We start from the raw sequence: 23,408 nt of genomic DNA on the forward strand, positions 1-23,408 counted from the left end.
TTGTTGGCTGGCAACCTTATCTCAAAAGCGCAGTGCAATTTTGCTTTCCTGAAAGCCAAATTCAAAAAATGACAAAAACAGGGGAATGCGTGGAACACTGATCCTTAATGGCTATAATGTGCATTTTTCAAAACTCAGATCCAGTGAAGCAGAACCTGATTTGCTCATTGCTGCAGACAATTTCAATCTTAAATGAGGTTTTTGTTCAGGGAGTAATTATAAATCAGCTAACTCAAAAGCCTCCTCACTGGGTTTTTTGTTTAATTCATGTTTTATATTGCTAACAAACAGCTAGGCTGTATTCAGAATACTTCAGGCCTGGTCCACTGGCAGATTGCATTGCTAAGAGGGCTGACCTGGGTCTTGGACTGGTGACTTGAGGGATGGCAAGCAAAAATTAAGCTTGTGCAGCATTGCCCAGCACTGGGCCCTCTGAACCCTTTGAAGAAAAGCTTGCTTGCCAATCTAAATAGGAGTCTTCCTCCATGCCTGGCTACAGGCTACTGCTCTCTCTTCATAGCAATCTGTATGTCTTCATATGAAGCTGCTTTATACTGAATCAGACAAGTATTCCATTTAGCCCAGTATGATTATCTCTCTGCAACTGTTCACACAATAATTTGAATCTAGGTTTAATGTGGGTTACCAACATTGAAATGATGGTTAGAACCCATGCCAAGGTGGTTTATGGCCCAAGATTCCCACCTTGGCATGGGTTCACACAATCACACTAATGTTGGTCAGGGATGTGCATGGAACCTCTGAACCGGTTCGAACGACGGGTGGTTAAGCCGGTTCGAAGGTGGGGTGTGTGTGCTGCTTTAAGGGCGGGGGAGGGTGCACTTACCCCTCCCACCACTCTTCCCCTGCCAGTGCACCATTTTTGGAACATCCATCGGGGTGGCAGTGTACCTCCCTGCCCCCGTTTGTCCTCGTTTACCTGAACTAACCAGAGCTATCTGCCACACCTGTGTGTGGTGGCGTGGGTGTGCACATAGCGGGCGGGTGAGTGCAGCGGGTGTGATGTGCATGTGCCCGTGTGGCAGATACTTCCAGCTAATTCTGGTAAACGGGGGCAAACGGGGCAGCAGGGAGGTATGCTGCTGCCCCGATGGACTTTCCAAAAATGGAGCACCGTCAGGGGAAGAGCGGGGGTGGGGGGTGGGGGGTGGGGTGGGGTGTAAGTGTACCCTCCCCCACCCTTAAAGCAGCAGCACTCCGCCTTTGAGCCTCCCCCGCTCGGTTTCATCCACATCCCTAATGCTGGTAACCCACATTAAATCTAGATTCAAACAACTGTGTGAACAGGCCTCCCTGCCAGTCAGCTTTCAGGTCTCAGGCGGAGAATTCAGCTGAACCAAAGTTGGAAACCTGAGGCTTTTTAAAACTGGAGATACCAGAGAATGAAGCCGAGACATTTTGAAAGGTATGGATGTGCTCTACCACTGAGCCAAGATTCTTTCCCAGTCTGGACCCACAATCGCTAACTCTTGAACTTGGAATTGGTACAAAAGCAAACCTACAGGAAAAGTTTGGCAGAGTGGCTGATATTCCAGTGAAGCACTTGCAAAAGTATATCATGCTAGTGCAAGGCTGGTGTGCTAGCTCATAGGAACATAAGCTGCCATATACTGATTCAGACCATTGGTCCATCTAGCTCAGCTCAGTATTGTCTACACAGACTAGCAGCAACTTCTCCAAGGCTGCAGGCAGGAGTCTCTCTCAGCCCTCTCTGGAGATGCCAGGGATGGAACTTGGAACCTTCTGCATGCATGCATAGAGTTGCTCTTCCCAGAGTGGCCCCATCTCTTAAGGAGAATATCTTACAGTGCTCACATGTAGTTTCCCATTCAAATGCCAAACAGGGTAGACCTTGCTTCGCAAAGGGGGCAGTTCCTGCTTGCTACCATAAGAACAGCTGGTTACACTGAGTCTGGAGTTGCAGACTGGTGTGCTTGCACGTGCCTAACAGTTAAACAACCTGTGGCATGTCTAATCTGTTGCAAAGGGAGCTTTGGCTCACAAGCACTATTTTTATTTATCTGTTTACTTAGTACATGTGTATACCACCTCATAGAAAAAGTCCCTGAGCAGTTCACAATATAAAACCATAAAAACACTACCATAATTAAACCAATTAAAATACAAACTCTAAAAAACCAAAGCTTTAAAATTATGAACTAAAATCCTGACTAAACAGGTATGTTTTAGGTCCCTCTTAAAAAGATTCAGAGAAGGGGAAACTCCAATTTCATTAGGAAGCACGTTCCAGTGTCCCAGGGCAACTCTAGAAAAGGCCCGGTTTCGAGTTTCCACCAACCAAGCTGGTGGCAACTGCAACCGGGCCACCCCAGCTGATCTTAACAGGCAGTGGAGTGGATGAGGAAGAAGGCGTTCTCTCAAAGATGTCGGGCCCAAGTAGTTTACGGCAGGAATGTGATAGCACAGTTCTGCAAATGCCCCCCCCCCCTTTTTTTTAGCAAAATCATGCAAGCTTCTTAAGCTTGCGCAGCGTTGTTCAAAATTGTGCTTGGAACTTGCACAAACACTTTTAATATCCTGCAGGTGCTTGCCAGCAAGACCCACAATATTGCAGCATCCATGGCAGTGCCAGACCCAGGCACTACTGAGAGGTTGCTGTCACACATTTCTTCACTTCACTAGTGTCATTTGCACTGATCTGCAGCTCTGGTATGGTGGTTCATATACTTGTCCAAGCTGGGAATCTCTTTCTGTTCACTCAGGCCTTTTAAAATAGGTTTTTAGAAAGTTTTTAAGATGCCTTTGCATTGAACTTTGCATTTTCTATTTTAATTTCTTAATGTGTTGTAACTGTATGTTTTATTCTAACGTTGTTTTATTGTGAGCTGCCCAGAGAACAATTTGTTATAGGGTGGCTAACAAATAAAGTTGTTGTTGTTGTTGTTATGCAAGTGCTTCATCAGTCAGGATCTTGGCCACTATCTGACATCTCTTCTGGGCAGTATTTTGCCTCCCATGCTTTGGAGTGATGGCAGAAATATCTATCTGGCAATATTCAAGGAAACAACTCTCCCCTCTTTCAATGAGAATGCTGGTTGGGTTTTAACGCAAGTTGATCATACACATCTTGAAACAGAATCAACATGAGTAGCAACATCCCCAAGAAATGGCGTGAAATGCTTGATACAGTGGATTAGCACAGCCCGCGCCTTCTGTGACTGAATCTTAATCCCTTAATTAAAGCTAAATTCCATCCTGCAGTGTACAGCTGATATGTATCTCCCCAAGAGTCAGGCTTTCCTCTGCATGCTTTCTAGGATGTGTCTGCTGTGCTCCTTCATTTTGGTCTTAGCATGCTGTGGTACTCAGTGGAACCAAAGATGCCATTGTGAGGGTAGAAAAAAGCATGGGGTTTTGGTGGTTTGGTTTTGTTTTTTAACAGGGAATGAATCAAATCTCTTCTGGGCAGACACAAAATTCCCTGGCTCTTCTACAGCCTGATCCTTCAAGCTGCCTTGAGGGGGATTCCTATAATGGTCCTCGTTTTGTCCTTCACTAGCATACTACTAGAAGCTGCCCAGAGCAATGACAAGGAGAATGCAGCATATAGTTTCTCCTGTCAGCAGGAGAAAATTTAAATTTAGGATAACCGAGTCTGCCCTCTAACTGTGAGGAGAGGGCAAACAGCCTGCCCTGTGTGTTTCAGCCTGCTCTTGTTAACTGTGGATTTTGCTTTTTAACATGTCTTGACTATCTGAATGGGACTGTATAGATAGGATTATTTCTTTCAATCAGGGTCGTAACTATAATAGGGCAAGGGGAGACAGTTGTCTGGGGGCCCACTGCCTTGGGGGCCCCCCAGAGGCAAGTCACATGACTGACTCCCCCAGCCGCGCACCCGCCCGGGCTTCCTTCAGTTGTATTCATCCTCCGAAATTGATGTGAGTGTTAAGACATGGAGCTACCAGAACAGCATGTCTTTCTCTAGTACCGTTAAATGACTTGCATGGTCCACAAATTTACAAAACCTTTTTAAAAATAATTTAGGATGATGTTCTATTGTATATATCCATACATATAAATTTTACTATGCTTTTTGTTACCACTATTCAGCCTCATTTAAGATTTCTTTACTTCATGAGCTGAGCTTCAGTGAGGAGGGGCCCATTTAAAAATCTTGTCTCTGGGCCCACTCCAACCTTGCTACGGCCCTGCTTTCAGTCGGCATGGTGGGGGGTGGGATGAAGGGATAATGGCCCACAATGACACTATAAAGCAAAGTATTAGTACTTTTTGGTAGAGATGTGCCCAAACTGTGGTACAAAGTGCTATTTGGATACTTTCAGGGAAATAAGAAAGGGAACTTTAAGAAAATGGAGAGCAGGTTCTCTCCGCCGCCCCTTTCAGCTTCCCACTGGGGCGGTGTGTATTCCCCAAAGCCCCACGTGCCATCAGGGCTGCTGAACGGGCAAATGACTGACACACATGCGTGGAGGCCATGTGCATGCCAGCGTTATGTGAGGGCAGCTGGAGGAGAGCGCCACCAGCATGTGAAAATAGCTGGGAGGAGCGCTGCCGATTCAAGAAGTAGCAGTGAGTGGCAGAGGAGTAGGTAAGAGTTGCGGCCGGGGCTGTGCTCCGAATCATGTGTCAAATTGTGATTCGTGCACATCCCTATTGTGAGCTGTCCCAAGCAGTAATGTATACTGCAGGATACAAACATATTTAACAACAACAACTGAGACGGACAATTTCTGACACTTATTCGTAAGATGGAAGAGGGTTTGGCTTGTTTAACAACTTCCTTTCTAGTGCATCTCACACCTGCCTTGAGACCTTGACAGATAAAAAGAGAAAAGAGTTCATGAACAAAAATCTTTTGTCCACAAGGTTTACTCAGGCTTTGAGCCAAGAATCCCCTGGGCCAAATTTCATCTGGGTTCAACCCCTGGCATCTCCTGGAACAGCTGGGAAAGACTCCTATCTGAGAGCCACTGCCAGTCAGTGTAGACCAGTGGTTCCCAACCTGGTCCTCAAGATGTTGTTGAACTCCAATCCTATCATCTCCAACTACAGTTTATCGTGGTTGGGGATGATGAGAGTTGGAGTTCGGCAACATCTGGAGGACCACAGCTTGGGAATCCCTCATATAGACAGTACTGAGATAGATAGATAGATAGATAGAGAGATAGAGAGATAGATAGATAGATTACGGGTCTGACTCGATATACGACAGTTTCCTAGATTCCTATCTCCCGTTAAAGGTAGCAAATTTGAAAAAAGACCTCAGAGAGCTGCCAGTCAGGGTTGACAAAACTGGTCCAATCTGACTTCAGATGCTTATCACCTGAAGCAAGGTGCTGCCGAGTCCCAACCCAACCCAACCCTGTTGACCAAAGGCAGCCCATATCTCTGGTCAGCATGAGTCACTGAGGTGGAAGTTGGGTGAACATAACCTTTTGTGGGAGGAGCTTTATAGTGTGGGTGGGAGGTGAAGCTTAATTCCCGCGCACTCTGGCGATGCTCATGCAATTGAGTATGCGGAAGTGAGGAAGAAGCACATGCAGTACCTGATGATCTCAGAGTCAGGGAGCAGGCCTATGTGGTAGTGGGGATAGGGAGCTGAGAGGAGGAAGCTTTTGTCACACTCGACAGGGGAATAGTGCCTAGGAGAAGGTGGCTTATCACAGAATTTGTTCACAGTGCTGTAAACGGGTTCGGGAGGCCTGGTGATAACAGAGACAAGAATAAGAGATTAGACGGGTGTTAACAGGCGCATCAATGATTGATCGTATGGCTAATTGTGCTCCAAAGCATGCAAAGGAGATTGACAAGAGAAGGATTATATACATATACCAAGGTGGGGAGAAACTTCTGTTAAATTACAGTACACCAGTCACAGAGATTAAGAACATGATATGCACAAGTACGGCACACAAGACAGCTAGAGAATAGTTAACTGCTGACAAAGCTGTACCATAACATTCAACTCGTAGCCTGTGACCCTGGCTAAATAGTTACTTCTTACCTTCTGGAACCCAACAGGAGTAGTCCCCCCGCCCCCGCCATAAAAAGATCTGTACTTTACCAGTACATCTATTCTAAAACGCAAGACACACACAGCTTTATCATCTTAGCAAGGAAGTTGGGAACACACATTCACACTAGAGAGATGACAATGTGTATGATTGCACATTCATTTCTTGTTAAGGTGAAAGACCTTTGGAAGCCTCGCTAGTATACATTGACATGTGATGCACTGCGGAATAGTGGACAACAAGAACACACGACTCCAGTCTCTACAACAGTGGCTCCTAAGCTGCAGTCCTTGAAGCAGCATTGCTCCAGGAGGCCAAAATGGTCCACAGCTAGTCAGGGGAGTAACAGTACAGCATTATGTTGCTACAATAGCTGCCTGGAGAAGGGAAAGGGCAATGAAGGGCCGTTACGTCCACTGGTTCAAAGCTGCTGAAGATTCAAAATGGATAGAAGCAACCCAGTCATCTACCCAGTCTTTGTGGGAGAGATAAATGGAATTGTGGTACAATTTAGTAATATCACAGTGTGTGAGCAGAAGCCCAACTTTAATTTTGGATTTCCAGTGACCAATATCCAATTGTTTAAATAATCACAAAGATGGTGGCCCATGAGAGATGAAGATGTGATTGCTGACAACGACCCATATGTCTGGAAACCACGGTTCTAGACAAGGAGACCTTCCAAATGGCACAATGGACAAAAGGTGACATCTGTCATAGTTACACCATATAATTCAGGAATACTTCCTATATGTTATGCATAGTTAGTTTGAGAGAGCTGTTTTTATTTTGCTCAGGGCTGACATTTGAACAGATGTTGTTCTTGGTTGTTAGTTTACACAACAAAAAAGGCAAAAAAGACAGCCCACTATCAATCCAAATTAGCATGCGTTTCCTAAATCAGTTGGATTGGTCTTTTGTCCAGGTGTATTGCAGAGGCAGATCCCACTCAAAGTCTCAAACGATGGACCCGTCGCCATCCACTGTTGGTGTTTAATCCTGTAGGCAGCTGATGCTGCAGTGGTTGCAGGGTCCAAGCCAATCACGCACCTCCTTGCTTCTTAGAAACAGTTTTGTAAATCCAGGCAATCTTTGTGAAAACACATCTACAGAGGCTTCTCAGAAACAAAGAAGTGTAGGGCATCTGTGTAAATCAACCCGCCCCCATCCAGTCAGGTAGTCTTCTTTGTCAAACATTTATTCTGGAGTCTGTCAGCTCACATGATACACTGAATATACCCCAAGTGATGCTGGATGTTTAATGGTGGAGGGAAAGAGGTCTTACTGCCGAAGAACACAACTTTTGTTGAGCCCTGCAGACTCAACAAAGAAAAAGCTGAATACAATGATTTTGAGGTGGTTTGGCAACACTGTGATCAAGTATTATGACACTCATATTGACATATTTTGATGCAAATCCCCCTGATCAGAGAGAGTTCCCTCAATAAGGGCTGCTCAGTTCCCTCGATACGGGCTGCTCAGTTTTGACAACTTACACATGAAATGCATTCATTGTACCCTTTCTTTTTCATGGTTTGGTGTTCTTTCAAATATATTACTGGGTATAAACAACATAGCTGGCTTCCCCCATCAAACTTCACTTGCAGGCTTCCAGCAGAATCAGGCTGAGGAGTGTTAGAGAAAGAAGTGCTGGAGGAGACAGACATTTAGTCTGATCCAGTAAATTACATCTTCTGTTCCCACATTCTTATAGCATTCACACAGCACACATTTTGCCTACTAGAGTAAATCTGCTAGAGATGGGCATTTGGGAAGGTTAACAATAACACAATGTGTGCATAGCCCTGTGACTTCCTTTAGAAGTGGATTCACCTACTCAATCAATTAACATCATGAAAAGATGGTTGTACCACATGGAACATTTTCATTTCAGCTCATCATGTCGCTTTCCATTCTTTGTCGACTGATTGTTGTTGAGAACCATCTACCATTAGTGCTATACAAATATTTTTTAAAAGAGGACCATTTTGAAAGATTTTGCTTCTTTGGGAAGGGAAAACTGAGTCTGACCACATATTAATTTTTTTAGACTCTCTTTGTTCAAAACAAATAGTAAATCATAAATACTTAGTAGGTGATAATTGCAAGCTTTTCAGTCTCCATTCCACTGACCTATAATTTAATTTTGTTGCATTTCTTATTCATTTTGTGTGTTTTATAATGCTATGAGCCACCCTGAGAGAAATGTGAAACAATGAGGTTTAATTGTCTTAAGTAATTACATAATTCCAAGCTATAGGATAAAATTGTAGAATGAACCGCTTTGGAATTGCAAACTGGAAAGTCAACATTCTTCACTGTAACAGATACATTATGTTACAGTGTAACATACAGATTATATCTTCTTAGTGTCCTGGGCCCTGGTGTAGTGTGTGGTGCCTGGGCCCATAAGGGCCTTCTCTGTGGCTGCCCCTTTTCTTTGCAACACTCTTTCCCCCCAAAGTCATTCATCCCCCTCCCTGGCTGCTTTTAAGGCCTTTCTTAAGACCCACCTGTTTCGCCAGGCATTTGCCCTTTAATGATAATAATAATAATAATAAACTTGAACTTGAAGAGCACCTCAACACCATAGGGGCGACAGAAATCACCATCAGCCAATTACAAAAAGCAACTTTACTGGGAACAGCCTGTATTCTGCGACAATATCTATAACAACAGCAACAACATTAACAATAAAATCCAGTCATCCCAGGTCCTTGGGAAGGACTCGATGTCTGGATAAAACAAACCAGTCAATAACACCTGTCTGACTGTGTAAACAACAATAATTTTATTATTATTGTTATTGTTATTGTTGTTCACCGCCTAGAGTCTTATAATAAATAATAAATATTACATCTTTTTAGGAGATGTTCAAGACAAAAATGAATGGGTTATACACAGGAAATTTAAGGTCTGGTGGTGTGGTAGAATGGCAGAAGAATATCATGAGTGCTTTAATTGACTTCGTCAGGTAAGAGCTGATTTCCATGACATGGCAAGTTGACTTCTCCAGTGACTCCCAGAGTGTAACTATAACATATATTCAGACTAAAACCAATTTCCATGAAAAATCTTAGCAAAGCATGTCGACTCCAGATGCCTATTGGAACATGCAATAGACCAGTTTCACATGACAAAACATACTGGAGAAGTCAACCCATTTTAGATTATCATGGGGAAAAATGGCCTAGTGGATCTGCCAGAAGTTCAAAATAACCTCTATGTGGAGGTAGGGTGTATCCTTTTTCTATACACCCAAGATATGTGTAGGAAGCAGTAGTTGTGAGATCAGCTAAGAGTCTATTTTTCAAAGAACAAATGAAAAATACACACTATTGAATGCATATGTGTATTTTGGTTGTGCTTCAAACAGCAACTTGGATTCTAACCCTTTCCTTATGAAGACACGGGATACTAATAGACCACTGACAGCATATGAAGGAGCATAGCCACACACACAAGTAATGGAGTAGGTTCCAAAAGTGGCCAGAGTCAGCCAAGGTAACAACACTTGTCATTGCGTACTTTTGTGCAAGAACATGTCGCTTCTTAATACCATCCAGCATCACCTTCTCCTTTAATCCCATGGTGATAACACAACCGGTACAACTTTCCATACAAAGTGCCTTAAAAGCCTCTTAGGAACAGGCAGCAATTTGGTCCCTCAGCACTGTTAAGCCTCTGCCCTTCCAAATCCCATGCCTGGTGGTGTATTTAGAGCTGTAATGAGTGTACTGATAACTGAAAGGCTTCAATGACCCCTCTCTGGGAGCAACGGGGAACCTGCCCTGAATTGCAATTAACTAGCTTGAAATAAGGCACACCATTCCCAGCAATACTGTGCAATTTACTGAACACCAGTGCCGAAGAACTGGCTGTTGCATTGCCACATTCTGATGACAGGAGAATGCAGACGGCTAAAGAACTGGGGGCAGATCAAATGAAACAGATTTCGTATGATCAGGCCAAGCTCACCGTTTTTGGATGACCATGGATTCAACTATCAGAAGCAGAGACCTGTGTGTGTCTGTGTCTGTGTAGAGATAGCTTCCATGGCCCTTTCATTATGCCAATGGTTCTCAGCCTTGGACCCCAGGTGATGTTGCACTATAACTCCTTCTCATCATCTTCGCCAATAATGGACGATGGGAGTTATAGTCAAACAACTACAAGGTTGTGATCCTCTGCATAATGCAGGAGGATAGAAGGTGCATTATTTCTGAGTCCCCAAAGCAAGCTAGTATTCAAATGCAGCTGAACAAGCACGCCGGAGAAGGCAAGGCACAGGTCTCAAAATTGACGGACAAGCAGAGCGTCGGATAAGAGGGGTTTGGGGACACGAGTCATAGCAACAAGGAAGGCAGACATCAGAGTCAGTATCCATGCTGGAACAGAGCACTTCATGATACAGTTGAGGGTGGAATTCTTATTCAAAGCTGCAAGGTGAGAGTAAGGAGGTTTGTTGTAGGCAGGGTTTTAAAAAGGAGGATCACTTCAGCTGAAGGTGAGGAAGGACCTAGGTCTTAATGCCGTGAGAGATTCAAGGGCAGTCTAGGGATTTTACCCAAGAACCTTGAATCAATCAAAGCCTATGAAAGGATGGAGAGAAACATCAGAGACTGCCTATCTCCTGCTATTCTTATTTCAAAACATAAAGGCAGTTATTACTTTTTTTAAAAACAACGAAGTAAAATACCCTTCCTTCCACCCCCCCACCCCCTCAACGTGAGGCTTGACAGGGGAAAGATGGAATTTGTGACAGGCCTGAGAGACCCCAAACCCAATTTCTGTGCCTGGGCTCTGGAAACATCTGAAAGGCATGCACACTCTGCTACATGACAAACTGCAATTCTGAAGACCCTCACATTTGGCATTAGGGAACAGAGTTAGTGCAGCTTTCATATAGGCTTACACTCTGGCTCCTTTTGTAGAAGTTATTGGCCATGGGAAAAAGAACAAGTGCATAACAATATCTGTACTCACTTTCATCAAATATCATTGGGCTCTCTCAAGAGCCCATTTTAATGCGTTACCTTCAGCCCTGCTAACAGGGAGATATCATCACCTGCCCTTAGATGCTAGGACGTGTCCTTGTGGAGAAATAGAATCCACCGCATATATCCTGCCCAATTGTAAGTTCTATCAGGGAGTCAGACAATGTTTGATTGCCCCATTGTTGATCAGATTGGAAGGGCAATCAGATGATTCGCTTGTTAGTTTTCTGCTTTCTGATACAAACTCATTTGTTTCCTATGTAACCGCTTAATTTTGTTATGTTGCTATCAATATTCAAAGATCTTTGTTCACTGATAAGTAATTTTTAAAATATATATATATATATATATTAATGTTCACACTGTAATATGTATGTATCTATGCTTATGTCTTGGTCAATGAACGTAAATTTAATAAAGTAAAGTAAAGTAAGTAACAAGTGCATAACAAGCTGCCCAAAAGCACAAATCACTACCCAGCAAACAGGCATTGCTGTGGCTTTCCCTTTGTACTTCTCTATAGCACAGCCGAGCACAGATGGGTGTGTGCATGTGAAGTGATGGGTGCCCAGGAAAGAGGCTGGAAGAAGCTTAAAAGAAAAGTATTGGGGTCCATCAGTGTTGCTGCAAATTTCTTCCCGTGAGCCTGGGCATAGGAACAGGCTGGCCAAGACAGTACTGATGATGGAAGTGGAGATATAATATATGTTTATGCAGCCCTGGAAGGATGGAAGCCTGCAGCATCAGAAGACACAGGAAAGACAGCCTCAAGGCCAAAGAGATCTGTTGGGACTGCTTCTCACATAGATTTGTGTCCAATTCTCACAATGTCTATAAACAGTATGTGCTCAAGCATCTCATTGTGTGGATCAATCTGTGGCTTCCTGGAAGACCTCTGAACAGCAACATTCAGCAACTGGGTACCAATTTCCCAAGTCTGTTGGGGCCAAGCTACATGTTATATTAAAGTCTGGTTCACATTATCATCTGAATCTAGGTTTAATGTGGGTTACCGACATTAACGTGGTTGTGTGAACGCACACCAAGCCAGTTTCTGGCCTATAATGAATCTGATATCCCTGCCTTGGCATGGGTTTACACAATCACACACTAATGTCGGTAACCCACATTAACCCTAGATTTGAACAATTGTGTGAACCAGGCCATAGTCTGTTATAAGGGCTGACATACTTGTTTTTTCTTCAGTAAGTAGGAAGCAAGGGACCCCAATCCTGCTTGGGACTACAAAGTGCATGTGTGTGGGAGCTTTAACCCTTTGCTCCTACTTTGGTCCCAATCCAAATCCTGCAACCATTATTTGCCCCAGGGAGGGAGCTCCTATTGGTATCAGTCAGGACTGTGGTAGGGCAAATGTTCCCCTCACACTGTGGCCCCAATCTGGATCATGCCTCTTGCACGATATACTGAAGAAAGACAAGCACATCAGTGGTAATATGACAGGCTTAATGTAACGTGGAGTTTGGTCTTTGAAGAAAACGGGTGAATGCAGACAACCATTTCTCAATGCTCTCACACATCTAAAACTGATCAGAAAATTCAGTGAAACAGAAGGCTGATCTAATTCTCTTCCTCACTGGTCAGGATATTTCACACAAATTGTACAGGTGAGCACATCTGCACCCAATCTGTGATAAAAACCCCTCTTAACCTCCTGGCAGGATGATCCAGATACCTTCTACATGTCGCTTCGGCCATGTGGGAGCAATTTTTCTGCTAGCAGTTTTCAGAAGGCTGCTTCTGAGTGACACAACCACATGGGAAAGGCTGGTTGCAGGGGTCTTTCCACCAAACTGATTCTTTGGGGGAAAGATCCCCCAACTGGCTTTATCACGTGGCTGAGTCATTCATTTACAGCTCCCAGCAACAAGGAGAACTGCTCATGGAAAGCAGCTCCAACACAGCTGGAATTCACAGACAGCACAGCTGCCTCAAGGCAAAAGAGTTTATCCTGGAGCAGTTTGGTCTTTTGAATGGGTTCAGAGAACTGGCTTACCAAGAGGTTCTATCACAGTTATTGAGTGATAAATGGTTGTCTATATTTGGAATTCTCAATGTTGGGTCTCCAGATGTTCTTGGACTTCAACTCCCATAATCCCCAGCCCCAGGGGTCTTTGGCTGGGGATTATGGGAGTTGAAGTCCAAGAACATCTGGGGACCCAATGTTGAGAATCCCTGGTCTATATTCAGTCATGCTTGCTTTTGTATACTTGTGGGCATTCTTCTAAAACAAAGGATCACTGGTCCATGACCGTAATAAAGGACTGACTGACTGACTAAAACAAAGGATACATGCTATGTAGATGCTTGGGCTGCAATCATGCACATTTCAACCCTATACACACATTATGTTGAATGCATGTGCAATCAGTGTACAGTGTATGTGCTTCACATATTATGCTGAACACACATACACCAGTCCACTTCCTGTCCGCACCCTGCATTTGAAGAGGGTCTGTACCCAGGTTCACTTTTAAAATGAATGCAGGTACAGTAATTCACACAAACACGTGTATGAGTGTACAGACATCTGTACACTTGTACAGCATAGTGTCTGAATTGGGCTTTAGTTGGAGAGTAAGCCCAATGAACACAGCAGGGCTTAATTCCAAGTAAGAATGCATACAATGGACCTGCAGAAACCAATTCACGCACTCTGGATTTTCAGACACAGAAGGCCTATTAAGACATTACGTTGCATCTGCATTCAAATGTCTGTACACACGTACATGTTTTTTGTCTGAATTACCATATCAGCATGTTAAAAATGGTCCTGGGTATAGGACCCCTGAAATGCAGGATACAGGCTGCTGTATCTATATTCAACATTATGTGTGAATAACTGCATGTGAGTTCACAAGGATCTGCAAATTTAGGCTGAGCTCACTAGCCAGCCATTATTTGAGGTCACCACCAATCCCCTCTCTTCCCTCAGATCCTTTTCTGGCACACAGGAGAGCAGTGGATCTTCTATCAGAGCACTGGGAGATGGTAAGAAACAGGGGGAGCCCTCTCTTACTGCTCAGAAAGAATTCCTGCCATTTCTTTCATTCTCAAAAATGGGAGTGAAAATGAGACCTTCAGGAGGAGATCTGTGTGGCACTGGGTGCTTGCCAGAGAGCTGGGGGCATTTGCCACTGGCCAGCTGAAAAGTGGGTTTTAATTTATTCATTTATTTACTTTATTTATTCATTTATTCATTTATTTCAGACATTTAGATATCGCCCAAGACGCAAGTCTCTGTAAATGCAAGTTTAGATGCCTGTGTGTACAGATCTCTATGTGCATATGCAGTACACTGATTGTACAACATAACAAGTGAAACGTTGTGCCTATGTATACCATATTTGGGTTGTACATCTGCTGTACATCTACATCCTCTTTTTTTAAAAAAAAAATGAAACCCATTTGCTGGTAGCCTATGCTCTGGTTGCAAGTTCTGCCACAGGACGACAAATACAATTGGATAAAGGAATGCCGCACATCATGGCTGATAGAAGCATTGTGGAAGGGACGATGCTGTGTAATTAAATCAAAAGTAGTTTGTGTATAATTGCAAACACAAAAGTGTAGCAGATTGGAAGTGAGTAATAAAGTCTTGCACTAGGAAGCACTAACTCCTGAAATGCATTTAAAGATGCCCAGGGAATCGCATGAAGCGGTATTAAGGCAATGTAAAAAACTGATAAGCAGCCTTTCAAGATTGATCCACATTCTTTTATCTGCAACCAAAGCACTTTCAAAGACCGAACAGCTGTTCTGTTTATGTCTTTTATTGTGATTAACACAAATACAAAGCATTTGTTACACTTATGAATAGAAATAGATTACATAACAAATGCAACACCACCCTCCCCGTCCCCAAGCATCTGGGGATATCATTCCCTTTGCAATGTTGTACACAGTTGTCTTTTTAATTTCAAACATTTAATTTTACATTCAGAAACATACCTTGGGACAGAAGGCTCACATTATTCTATACATCATACAAAATGAGCTACTGAGTGATTCTTCATACAAATACAAATTAATTGATTGGCTGCTGGCTGTGTAGGTTACATGTTTACAGAAATCTGACAGCCCTGTTTAATTAAATGAAATGGTTTAAGTGATTCTACCACACATAGACCAGAACTGTAGGAGTATGTGTTAATTTGCAAAATAAAAAAAATAAAATATGTAAGTTATTTCAGGAAGCTTTTTAATTATAGACCTGTAATCCCTATGAAGTCTGTCATCAGTATTAAAAATGACCAGGTTCTTACTTAGTAGTGAATCTAAACAGTTTTAAATCATATGAGCACAAAAATTTATAACATGGGAGAAAGGCAGTCAAAGTCCCCAAAGGGACCCTAAAGTATTGGAAAATAATTTTAAAATTGAGCTATATTTACTGCAAAACATGCCCAACCATTTCAGTCTACCTTCTTCCATGAATGTATGCATAGAAATAAATCCTGGATCATTTTGTGGACTTAGCATACATCCTGATTACAAAACCCAGCTAGACGTATTGGCTCGTATGTTCTGAAATTTAACATGGGGGGTTCTCAGATGCCTGCACTACTGCTGGCTCCCAATGAAGTAGTGATGATTTTGCGCAAGAGAGCAAAATACTTAAACTAGCTCTCCCACACTTCAGGAAGAGTACTTTGCACATTTGTGCAAGGCCATCAGTGCTCCATTAGGAGCCCATAGCAATATGGGTGGTTGGGAACCACTCACATTACTGTGGAACATGTGGGCCATTATCACTATACTAGCCTCTTCCTGATGTTGACTGAGTTTCAGTCAATTCAGTCAATTCCCCCAGAACATTTTTCACAATATCAAGCCATTACAATATTTGGTGAAGGCCACTGTGGCTGAGAATGACAGGATTTGTAGTCCAACAACATCTGAGGACCCAAATTTGAGAACCTCTGCTTTAAAGTATAAAATAGATGCATATTAAATAAGGCAGTCCTTTAGGTATAATGCTGTAGGGATTCGGATTCGAATGGATTTGACTTGAATATGCTTGCACAGAATGGGATTCATTAGAATTGATTTGAATCAAATTCACCTGAACTCAAATAAAATTCACTTGAATTCAATGTGAATTCGATTCAAATTCACCCAAATTTGAATTGATTCAAACAAATCCCATTCTGTGCAAGCGGATTCTAGTTAGATCAATTTGAATTTGACTCAAATTTGAATTGATTCGGTCAAATCTTTGCACATCCCTATCAAACTGCCTTGTCGTCCCTAATGGTGGCAAGGTGGAAATAACAGTAAGAAGTGGGACCTGCAACAAAATGTATATCTCAAGTCCTTAAGCAGAGCATTAAGCAGAGTATTCAGGGCTCCAGCCAGCCTTGAAAAGGGCCACCTTGTTCAGGTGTTGCAGGATGTTTCAGGTGGGAGGAAGCAGAAAAGGACAACTTTTTTTCTTTCTTGTTTCCCTTAAGCCTTTCTCTTGCTATGCTGTATATAAGTTGAGGGTCAGATTTGGGGCTTATTACCAGTGGAGGGTGGTTCTGGGGAATATGAAAAAGAAAAGGTGCTTCCTTTATCTTGAAACATCCCTGTACAGCACAGGGAGAGAAATTTTTGAATCTCATGGCATGTATCCTTCAACAGGATACATCCTATAAGCTACAGGTTCCCAACCTGTGGCACTCCAGATGCTGAAATACAACTCCCACCATCCCCAGCCACAACAGATTGCAGCTGGGGGTGATGGGAATTGTAGTTCAGCAACATCTGGAGCACCACAGGCTGGGAACCCCTGCTATTGGCTGTTCAGAGGTCTGAGCAGGCCAACCCTATCTTCCCCCTGAGTACATGGAAACCACCACCTTATTTTTGCTGGCTCTGCTTGTCATGTAAAATGATCGCCATGCAACCACCTGAATTTGCTGCTAGAGGGGATAATAGGAATAACAGCAGCAGCCGCCACAGCAGCAGCAGCAGCAAATAGATCTGCAGGATAGAGTAATTCTGAGCTAGCTGTGCAGCTGAAGGGAGAAGAAAACATTCAGGAAAAAGATTGCTTCAAGTGCATGCAATAGTTAAAAGCCACCTCATTATGGCTTTACCACAGAGAAACGAAATGAGATAACCTTAACTCATTAAAGATCCCTGTGGAGTGCTATTGAGATCCTCATTATTCATGCCAGAAATCTGATTTCTCTCCCCACCCTGCCCCACTAAATTAAAACCCTTCCCGTGTTGTCAGGCTAGTGCTAGTCAATCGGGTTTAATAATAGGCATTGACTCCAAACATTTTAAACACCAAGAATCTGACCTTGGGAGCAACAGGGCGCCTTCAACAAGAGAGAACTTTCAACTGTATTGTAGAGCTTAGGCAAACAAACAGGAAATTGGCTGCTCTTAATTAGAAAAGTAACTGTTCAGCGGTTTTAATATAAGAGTTATTTCCTACCCTTCTTTTCTCCAGTTCTGTATAACCCACCAAAAACTCACTTTTTTCTGACCAAGAAGTCAAACATGCCTTTCATGGCAAAACAGATTGCTCCAAGGAAAGTTTTTAATATTAATTTTCAATATTAACCAGCCATAGCCAAACACTGAAAGTAAAGTCTTAATTAGTGATGCTAACAAAGTTCTCCCAAGGCAGGCTCATAAATGAATTTCCGGAGCTCATTAAAACCCATCTTCAAGGAGCAGTGAATTTGACAAGACTCCAAATTCTTCTCTGACTCGTCTTAAAATGTGAATGAAGGAGATTTGCTGTTTCCTTTGCTCCTTGTTTAATGTGAAGGGGCTCTGTGGCTTTGTTACACTAAACTGGGCTGGGTGGAGGCTTGTCAAGGGCTGCATCCTAGAAAACAAGGAGGGGAGAGGAAACACAGCTCCCAACAGGAGATCCTGACCCCGCAGAGAGACTCCATGGGTCCTCCTTCCCTCAAGGTACAATCCCTTTAAGGCCTCTGAGCTAAGCAAGAGAGATATTTTTCTCTTGCTTTGCTAGAAAGCTTCTTCTCAAAGCCTTGGATGTGGAACAGAGTTATTTCAAATGTATGGGGAAAGAACTTAGTTCATTTCAGAGCATGTTCCTCTCTAGCCTTAATTTGGCAAGCCTGTGGTTTTCATACTTTCTGCCCCGAGGATCCATTGCAATATGGCTCTCAAGGAACCTAAGTGCACTCCAGAGGATTGTGGGCTACATTTTAGGGCACACACAGAGTTCATGGAGGACACTGGCCAGGTCCCATTGGGCTTCATTGTGGCCCTATATGAAATGAGGGTGTGCCTTAGAACCCATCTAACTCTCCAGTGCAGCTGTGCAAAGCAGAAGTTAAGAAGGTGTGGGCGAATCATCTTTCAGGTATGCTTCTCCACCATTACTGAGGGACATGGGATGCTTGTTGATGCAAGCCTCTTCACAAGTATCACACCCATCCCGTGGCAACTTCCCTGGTTACTCATTTTCATCCAGGCTAGATTCAAAGTGTTGGTCTTAATTTTTAAAGCCCTACATGGCTTGGGGATGGGATATCTGGTTGGACCCTATCTTCCCTACAAACCTGCCAGGGCCCTCCATACAGCACCTCAGGCCCTGTTCATGGGTGTTCATTTGCATCAATGGATATCCAGCTGAGGGGGACTACAGACAGGGGCTTTTCGGTTGTGGCCCCTTGACTTTGGAACATCCCCCTGAAAGAGCTCCACCATGCTTCCTCCCTCCAAGTCTTTAAGAAATGGTCAAAGACTCATCTTTTTAGCGAATTGTTTAAACATTTTAGGTATGGTCTATATCTGGTGGGTTTCAATTCTAACCTTTTAACTTGTAATTTTAAATTTGGGTTTAGTTAATTTCTATTAGTTTTATTAGTTTTATGTTGTTTTTATACAGACACCTGTTTTTACGGATTTTGTGAGCTGCCCCAAGCAGTAGTATACCGGAGGGGTGGGGTATGGATATTTTAAGTAAGGAAGAAAAGTTAAAAGTTGCTGCACTAACTTTATAGATGACAAAAACTGGAGAGGACACATAGCAAGGCAGGGCCCAGTTCCTCATCTCCTTGACTTCTCTTACTTACAGTCTGTGGCTGGTTCGACACATACAGCAGAATGATGATATGAGCTGGTGGCAAACCGGACTATTATTTTGGACGATAAGGTGAGGATTTGATCTCAAGCCCTTTGATCTCAGCCCTGCTTTTTATATGCACACAGTTTTAAATGGGAGCCATCAAAACTCCCTCTCATGCAGCCTGAAGTGATGCAGTCCATTCTAATACCTCTGCATGCTACTGTCTCTTTCTCCTCCATGCACAGAACAGGCCTCCATTAAAGGTAAAAGCCTGGAACTGCAATATTTGGTACGCACAATTTCATTTTATTCTAAATAGAAATAGCCAGATGTGTCACAGAGTAATCAGCAATTCCCAACTTCTTCAGTGGAATAAATTATTCTCCTCCACTACCCCTCTAATACCACTAGGGCAGATTCTGCTTTTTCTTCCAGTTTAACAAGAAACATATTTTTAAATTAAAATACATTTCCATGTTGTTGGTGGCTGATGAATTAGGTGGCAATTAATGGCATATTTCCTGATTTTATTTTATTTTCACAAATTCTTCTAGTTTGTAACTATCTTATTAATTAATTAATAATAATAATAATAATTATTATTATTATTATAAATAAACCTCATGGTTCAGTATAGTGGTTAGAGCAGGGGTAGGCAATCTTTGGCACTCCAGCTGTAGTTGAACTACAACTCCCATCATCCCCAGCCACAACAATATGGGCATGATGGGAGCTTTAGTTAAACCATAGACGGAGTGTCAAAAGTTGCCTTCCCCAGGTTAGAGTGTCAGACTAGGAGACCAAGTTTCAACCATCCACATAACCACAAAACATAGAGGGTGACCTTGGACCAGTCACTCTCTCTCAGCCTAACCTACTTTACAGGGTTGTTGTGAGAATAAATGGGAGGGTCTCATATATACTGCTATGAGTTCTTTGGAAGAAGGGTGAAATAATGTAATAAACAAATCACAATAGGGAGAAAACACTTTGAAGAAGACGTTCTATGGTATTAGACTATATTTTCCAACACAAGATCATGCTGCCATACAGTGCAACTCTGAATAAAATGCATTCTTCAAAACCATAGACAATCGCAATACACTTACATTACAGAAGGAAAGATCAGATGTAGCAGAACATATTCTGAATGATTAAAATACACATTTTAAGTAGTTGTATCCCCCCCCCCGCCCCGGCCATTAGCAGTTGTTAAGACAAAGTGGGGATTGTCATCAAGAGTCTGTGTGGAATAGTGAGTTAGAATAGGAACAGGATTCCCGGGTTCAAATCTTCACTCAGCCATGAAGCTCATTGAGTGACTTTGTATCTATCAGTCACTAACTAACATCACAGGATGGCTGTGGAATAGGGATCGGGGGAGAGCCTATATGCCTGTCCTTGGAAGAAGTGTGGGATCAATATGTAATGTTATATTTCAAAAAGTCAATGACTCCCCCCACCCCCACCCCAGGATATGTTCAGGCATAATTAATGTGGGTGCAATACAAGCAGAGGGTACACATAAAGGGTTCATCAACTGAGACAGGGTGAGGTCAGGGTGAAGTAGAACTGTGTTCTACTTGGGTTTGGGAGCTGTGTGTCCTCCCAGTTTTCAGTTGTGTGGAAGCAAGGTAGGAGGAAAACCTGGGTAGAAGTGGCTGTGTGTGGGAGCAAGGTGGGGGGAAAGCTGCCCAAGTTTTCCTCCTACCTTGCTTCCACAAAAATTGGGAGCACTCACACTCACAGCTCCCAAACCCAGGTAGAACACAGTTTTTGACTGCAAATCACCTCAATTTATATGAGAAAAAAAATATTTCCAATGTGTAACAGACTGATGGCAGTAACAGGTAATTGTGTATTAGTTTTTTCTCCCCACTGGGAATAATATAGCACACGGGAGAAGCCAGCCGTGACAACGTCTTTGAGGACTCTGGTGGCCTGACCCTGGCTTCCAAAGTTGGAGCATCATGGCGTCTGGTTGTGCAATATGGCTTAGCCAATTTGTTCCAAAGTCTCCACCTACTTACAGGACAGTGGCACAAAGCTCCTTGCAGGGACCTAGTTTTGAAAAGGGGGCCGAGTTCCACACTTAAGGAAGTGCAGGCCAGAGATGAGAGAGTGTGCTCATTGACTATATACAGAGCTCCCTGGATACCTGCTTGGGGGTGGAGTGGTTGGTTGGTTTGGTAAAGGTGGAAAGGGGAGCTATAGAACATGTGACAGTATCAGGCAGCTTGGCTATGGGAAGTGTAAGGTGCTTATCCCTCAACCAATAGATTTAAGTGAAAGGGTCAGAGACAGACAAACTCTGTATCAGCACATTTCACTGCTTAGATCGACTCTCTAAAAGGCTGGGAATCCATGATACCACTGACTCTCTAAAGACTCTTCCTTATCCTGGTTCTAATCTTATGCTTACTTAGCTTCAGCTGACCTCTGGCAATGCATTCCCTGTGTACACAATTGGCTACCTCAATAACTTTAAAAGAAGAAGAAGAAGCTTACACGAACATTTCCAGTGAAAGCAAATGCTGTTTTTTCTTTTTTAAAAAAAATCATAGCACACATTCTATCATCATCAGCTGTTACCTTAAAATTACATTACAATATGCAAGCAAAATCAGTTAACAATGGATCGTTAATATTAAGAATGAAAAAAGACAGAGAATCACGAGAGCAGAAATTGCTTGGTAACATTCATACTGTTTAAGAAACACAACTAAAACACTGTAGCAGTGAATTAGTGGCAGAAGCCCATTCCTTTCTCTCATGAGTGATGCATTAGGCTATGCAAAAATGCATACAGCTCTCTCAGATGACAGAGTATAGTTCTCTCTCTATAGTTTCCTAATGGAAACAAGCGGGGTGGAAATTTTCCAGCAGCACCTCCATGGTCAGACAGCATATGGAACATAGATTCCATACATCATGGTTGTCATGGTTACCATGCAAAGCGGCATTGAGAACTTGCGGTAATGACCACATTTATCTCAGTATTTCTTTCTTTCTTTCAAGAACACACAGCTACATGAGAGAATAAATGTAGCAAAGGGGAATGAAATTGATCATGGAGATGGTTTTGCAAAAGCTCAGCTACGGACTGTCCAGAGATTATGTAAACTGTAAGATATCACGTGCATTATAATAAAATGATATCCTGACTAATGTTGTGCTTGCACAAGGACATTGTACTAGGGCAAGACTGCGGTGCCAAGTCTACACTAGTGATGTGTTAGTGCACACATGTTTGAGCTTGCACAAAACGGGTGCCACCTTCGATACGCCTTGTACGTTTTTCAGGAAGCTTTTGTGCAAAGAGTGCAATTCTGAAAAACCCCATGGTGCAGTGCAGCTATGTGGTCTTGCACTAACACAACTTTGTTCACTGTGGTGCCAGCATGGCATTAGTCAAGATGTTGGCCAGTGAATGATTGATCCAGTAAGAATGGAATGCCATTGGCGGAACCTGGCTTCAAGAGCACACGATAATGCTCCATTGTGTGCAATAGGTAAGCCAGATTTGGACACATTAGTGGCCGTACATGAGCACACATCTACATGGCCACCCAGATTCGTACGATTCCAGCTTTCTGTTTTGGAGCAACAAATAAATCACAGCAGTCAAGAAGCTAAACTGAAACCTCCCTTTTGAGTCGTTCCAGGCCACAGCCATGGATGCTCTCAAACCATTGACAGAGGGAAGGCCCATAGCTTCAAATCAAGCCACTGTTTCTCAGCCTGAAGTTGGTAAATTGGGTTGTGGGGGGAGGAGTAGAGGGCATGTGATATAGGTGTGCCTGTCTCTTTTCAGGCCCCATCCATCCTCACAGTGTATCCAGATGGCATGTGCAAACCACATGCTTCTGTAAGCTATCCCAATTACTTTGTACTCTCAGAGGTGATAGCTGAGACAAAAGCAAAAACATATTTCCATACCTGAAGTTTCTAAGTGTGGTCAATACCATGGATACATTGTTAAAAAAGGTTGACCTTTGTTGCCTGATCTAGCAAGATATTTGTTACATTCTGATGTTTTATCAAATGGAAATTGCTTAGGGTTTTCTTTTGTTTTGTTTTTGGAAGCACTTTATAAATATCACTACAAAAGAAAAAAAATCCATATGACAATATGGCAGGCACAGTTTAGTTTTCAAAAATCACGCAGAAGCCTTGTTACATAATTTATGGACAGTCCATTCTAATCTGATGAACAATTTATTATTATTTTTAAGTAATATATTTCCTCAAATGCATTCAAAACCATTCTGCTCCTTTCCAACTGTATGACGAGATAATGCAAAGCTTTGTATTAGTCAGTATTTCTCA

General features: G+C 42.8%; 1 protein-coding gene across 28 annotated transcripts in view; it reads right to left on the reverse strand.

Moving 5' to 3' along the window:
* Window positions 1-23,408, reverse strand: part of DLG2 (discs large MAGUK scaffold protein 2) — a 1,429,269-nt gene that overhangs the window by 313,291 nt on the left and 1,092,570 nt on the right. For 25 of the 28 annotated variants that reach the window (XR_008318273.1, XR_008318272.1, XM_053304274.1 and 22 more), the window contains one exon: window positions 5,553-5,708. The exons of the other annotated variants lie outside the window; for them this stretch is intronic. Coding sequence is in view for 23 of the 25 variants with exons in the window: in XM_053304274.1 (XP_053160249.1) it covers window positions 5,553-5,708 (156 nt within the window). In the remaining 2 variants the exon portion in view is untranslated. The remainder of the gene's footprint in view (window positions 1-5,552; window positions 5,709-23,408) is intronic. 28 annotated transcript variants of the gene reach the window in all.

The sequence above is a fragment of the Hemicordylus capensis genome, chromosome 3, assembly GCF_027244095.1.
Source record: "Hemicordylus capensis ecotype Gifberg chromosome 3, rHemCap1.1.pri, whole genome shotgun sequence".
NCBI classification, from domain to species: Eukaryota; Metazoa; Chordata; class Lepidosauria; order Squamata; family Cordylidae; genus Hemicordylus; species Hemicordylus capensis.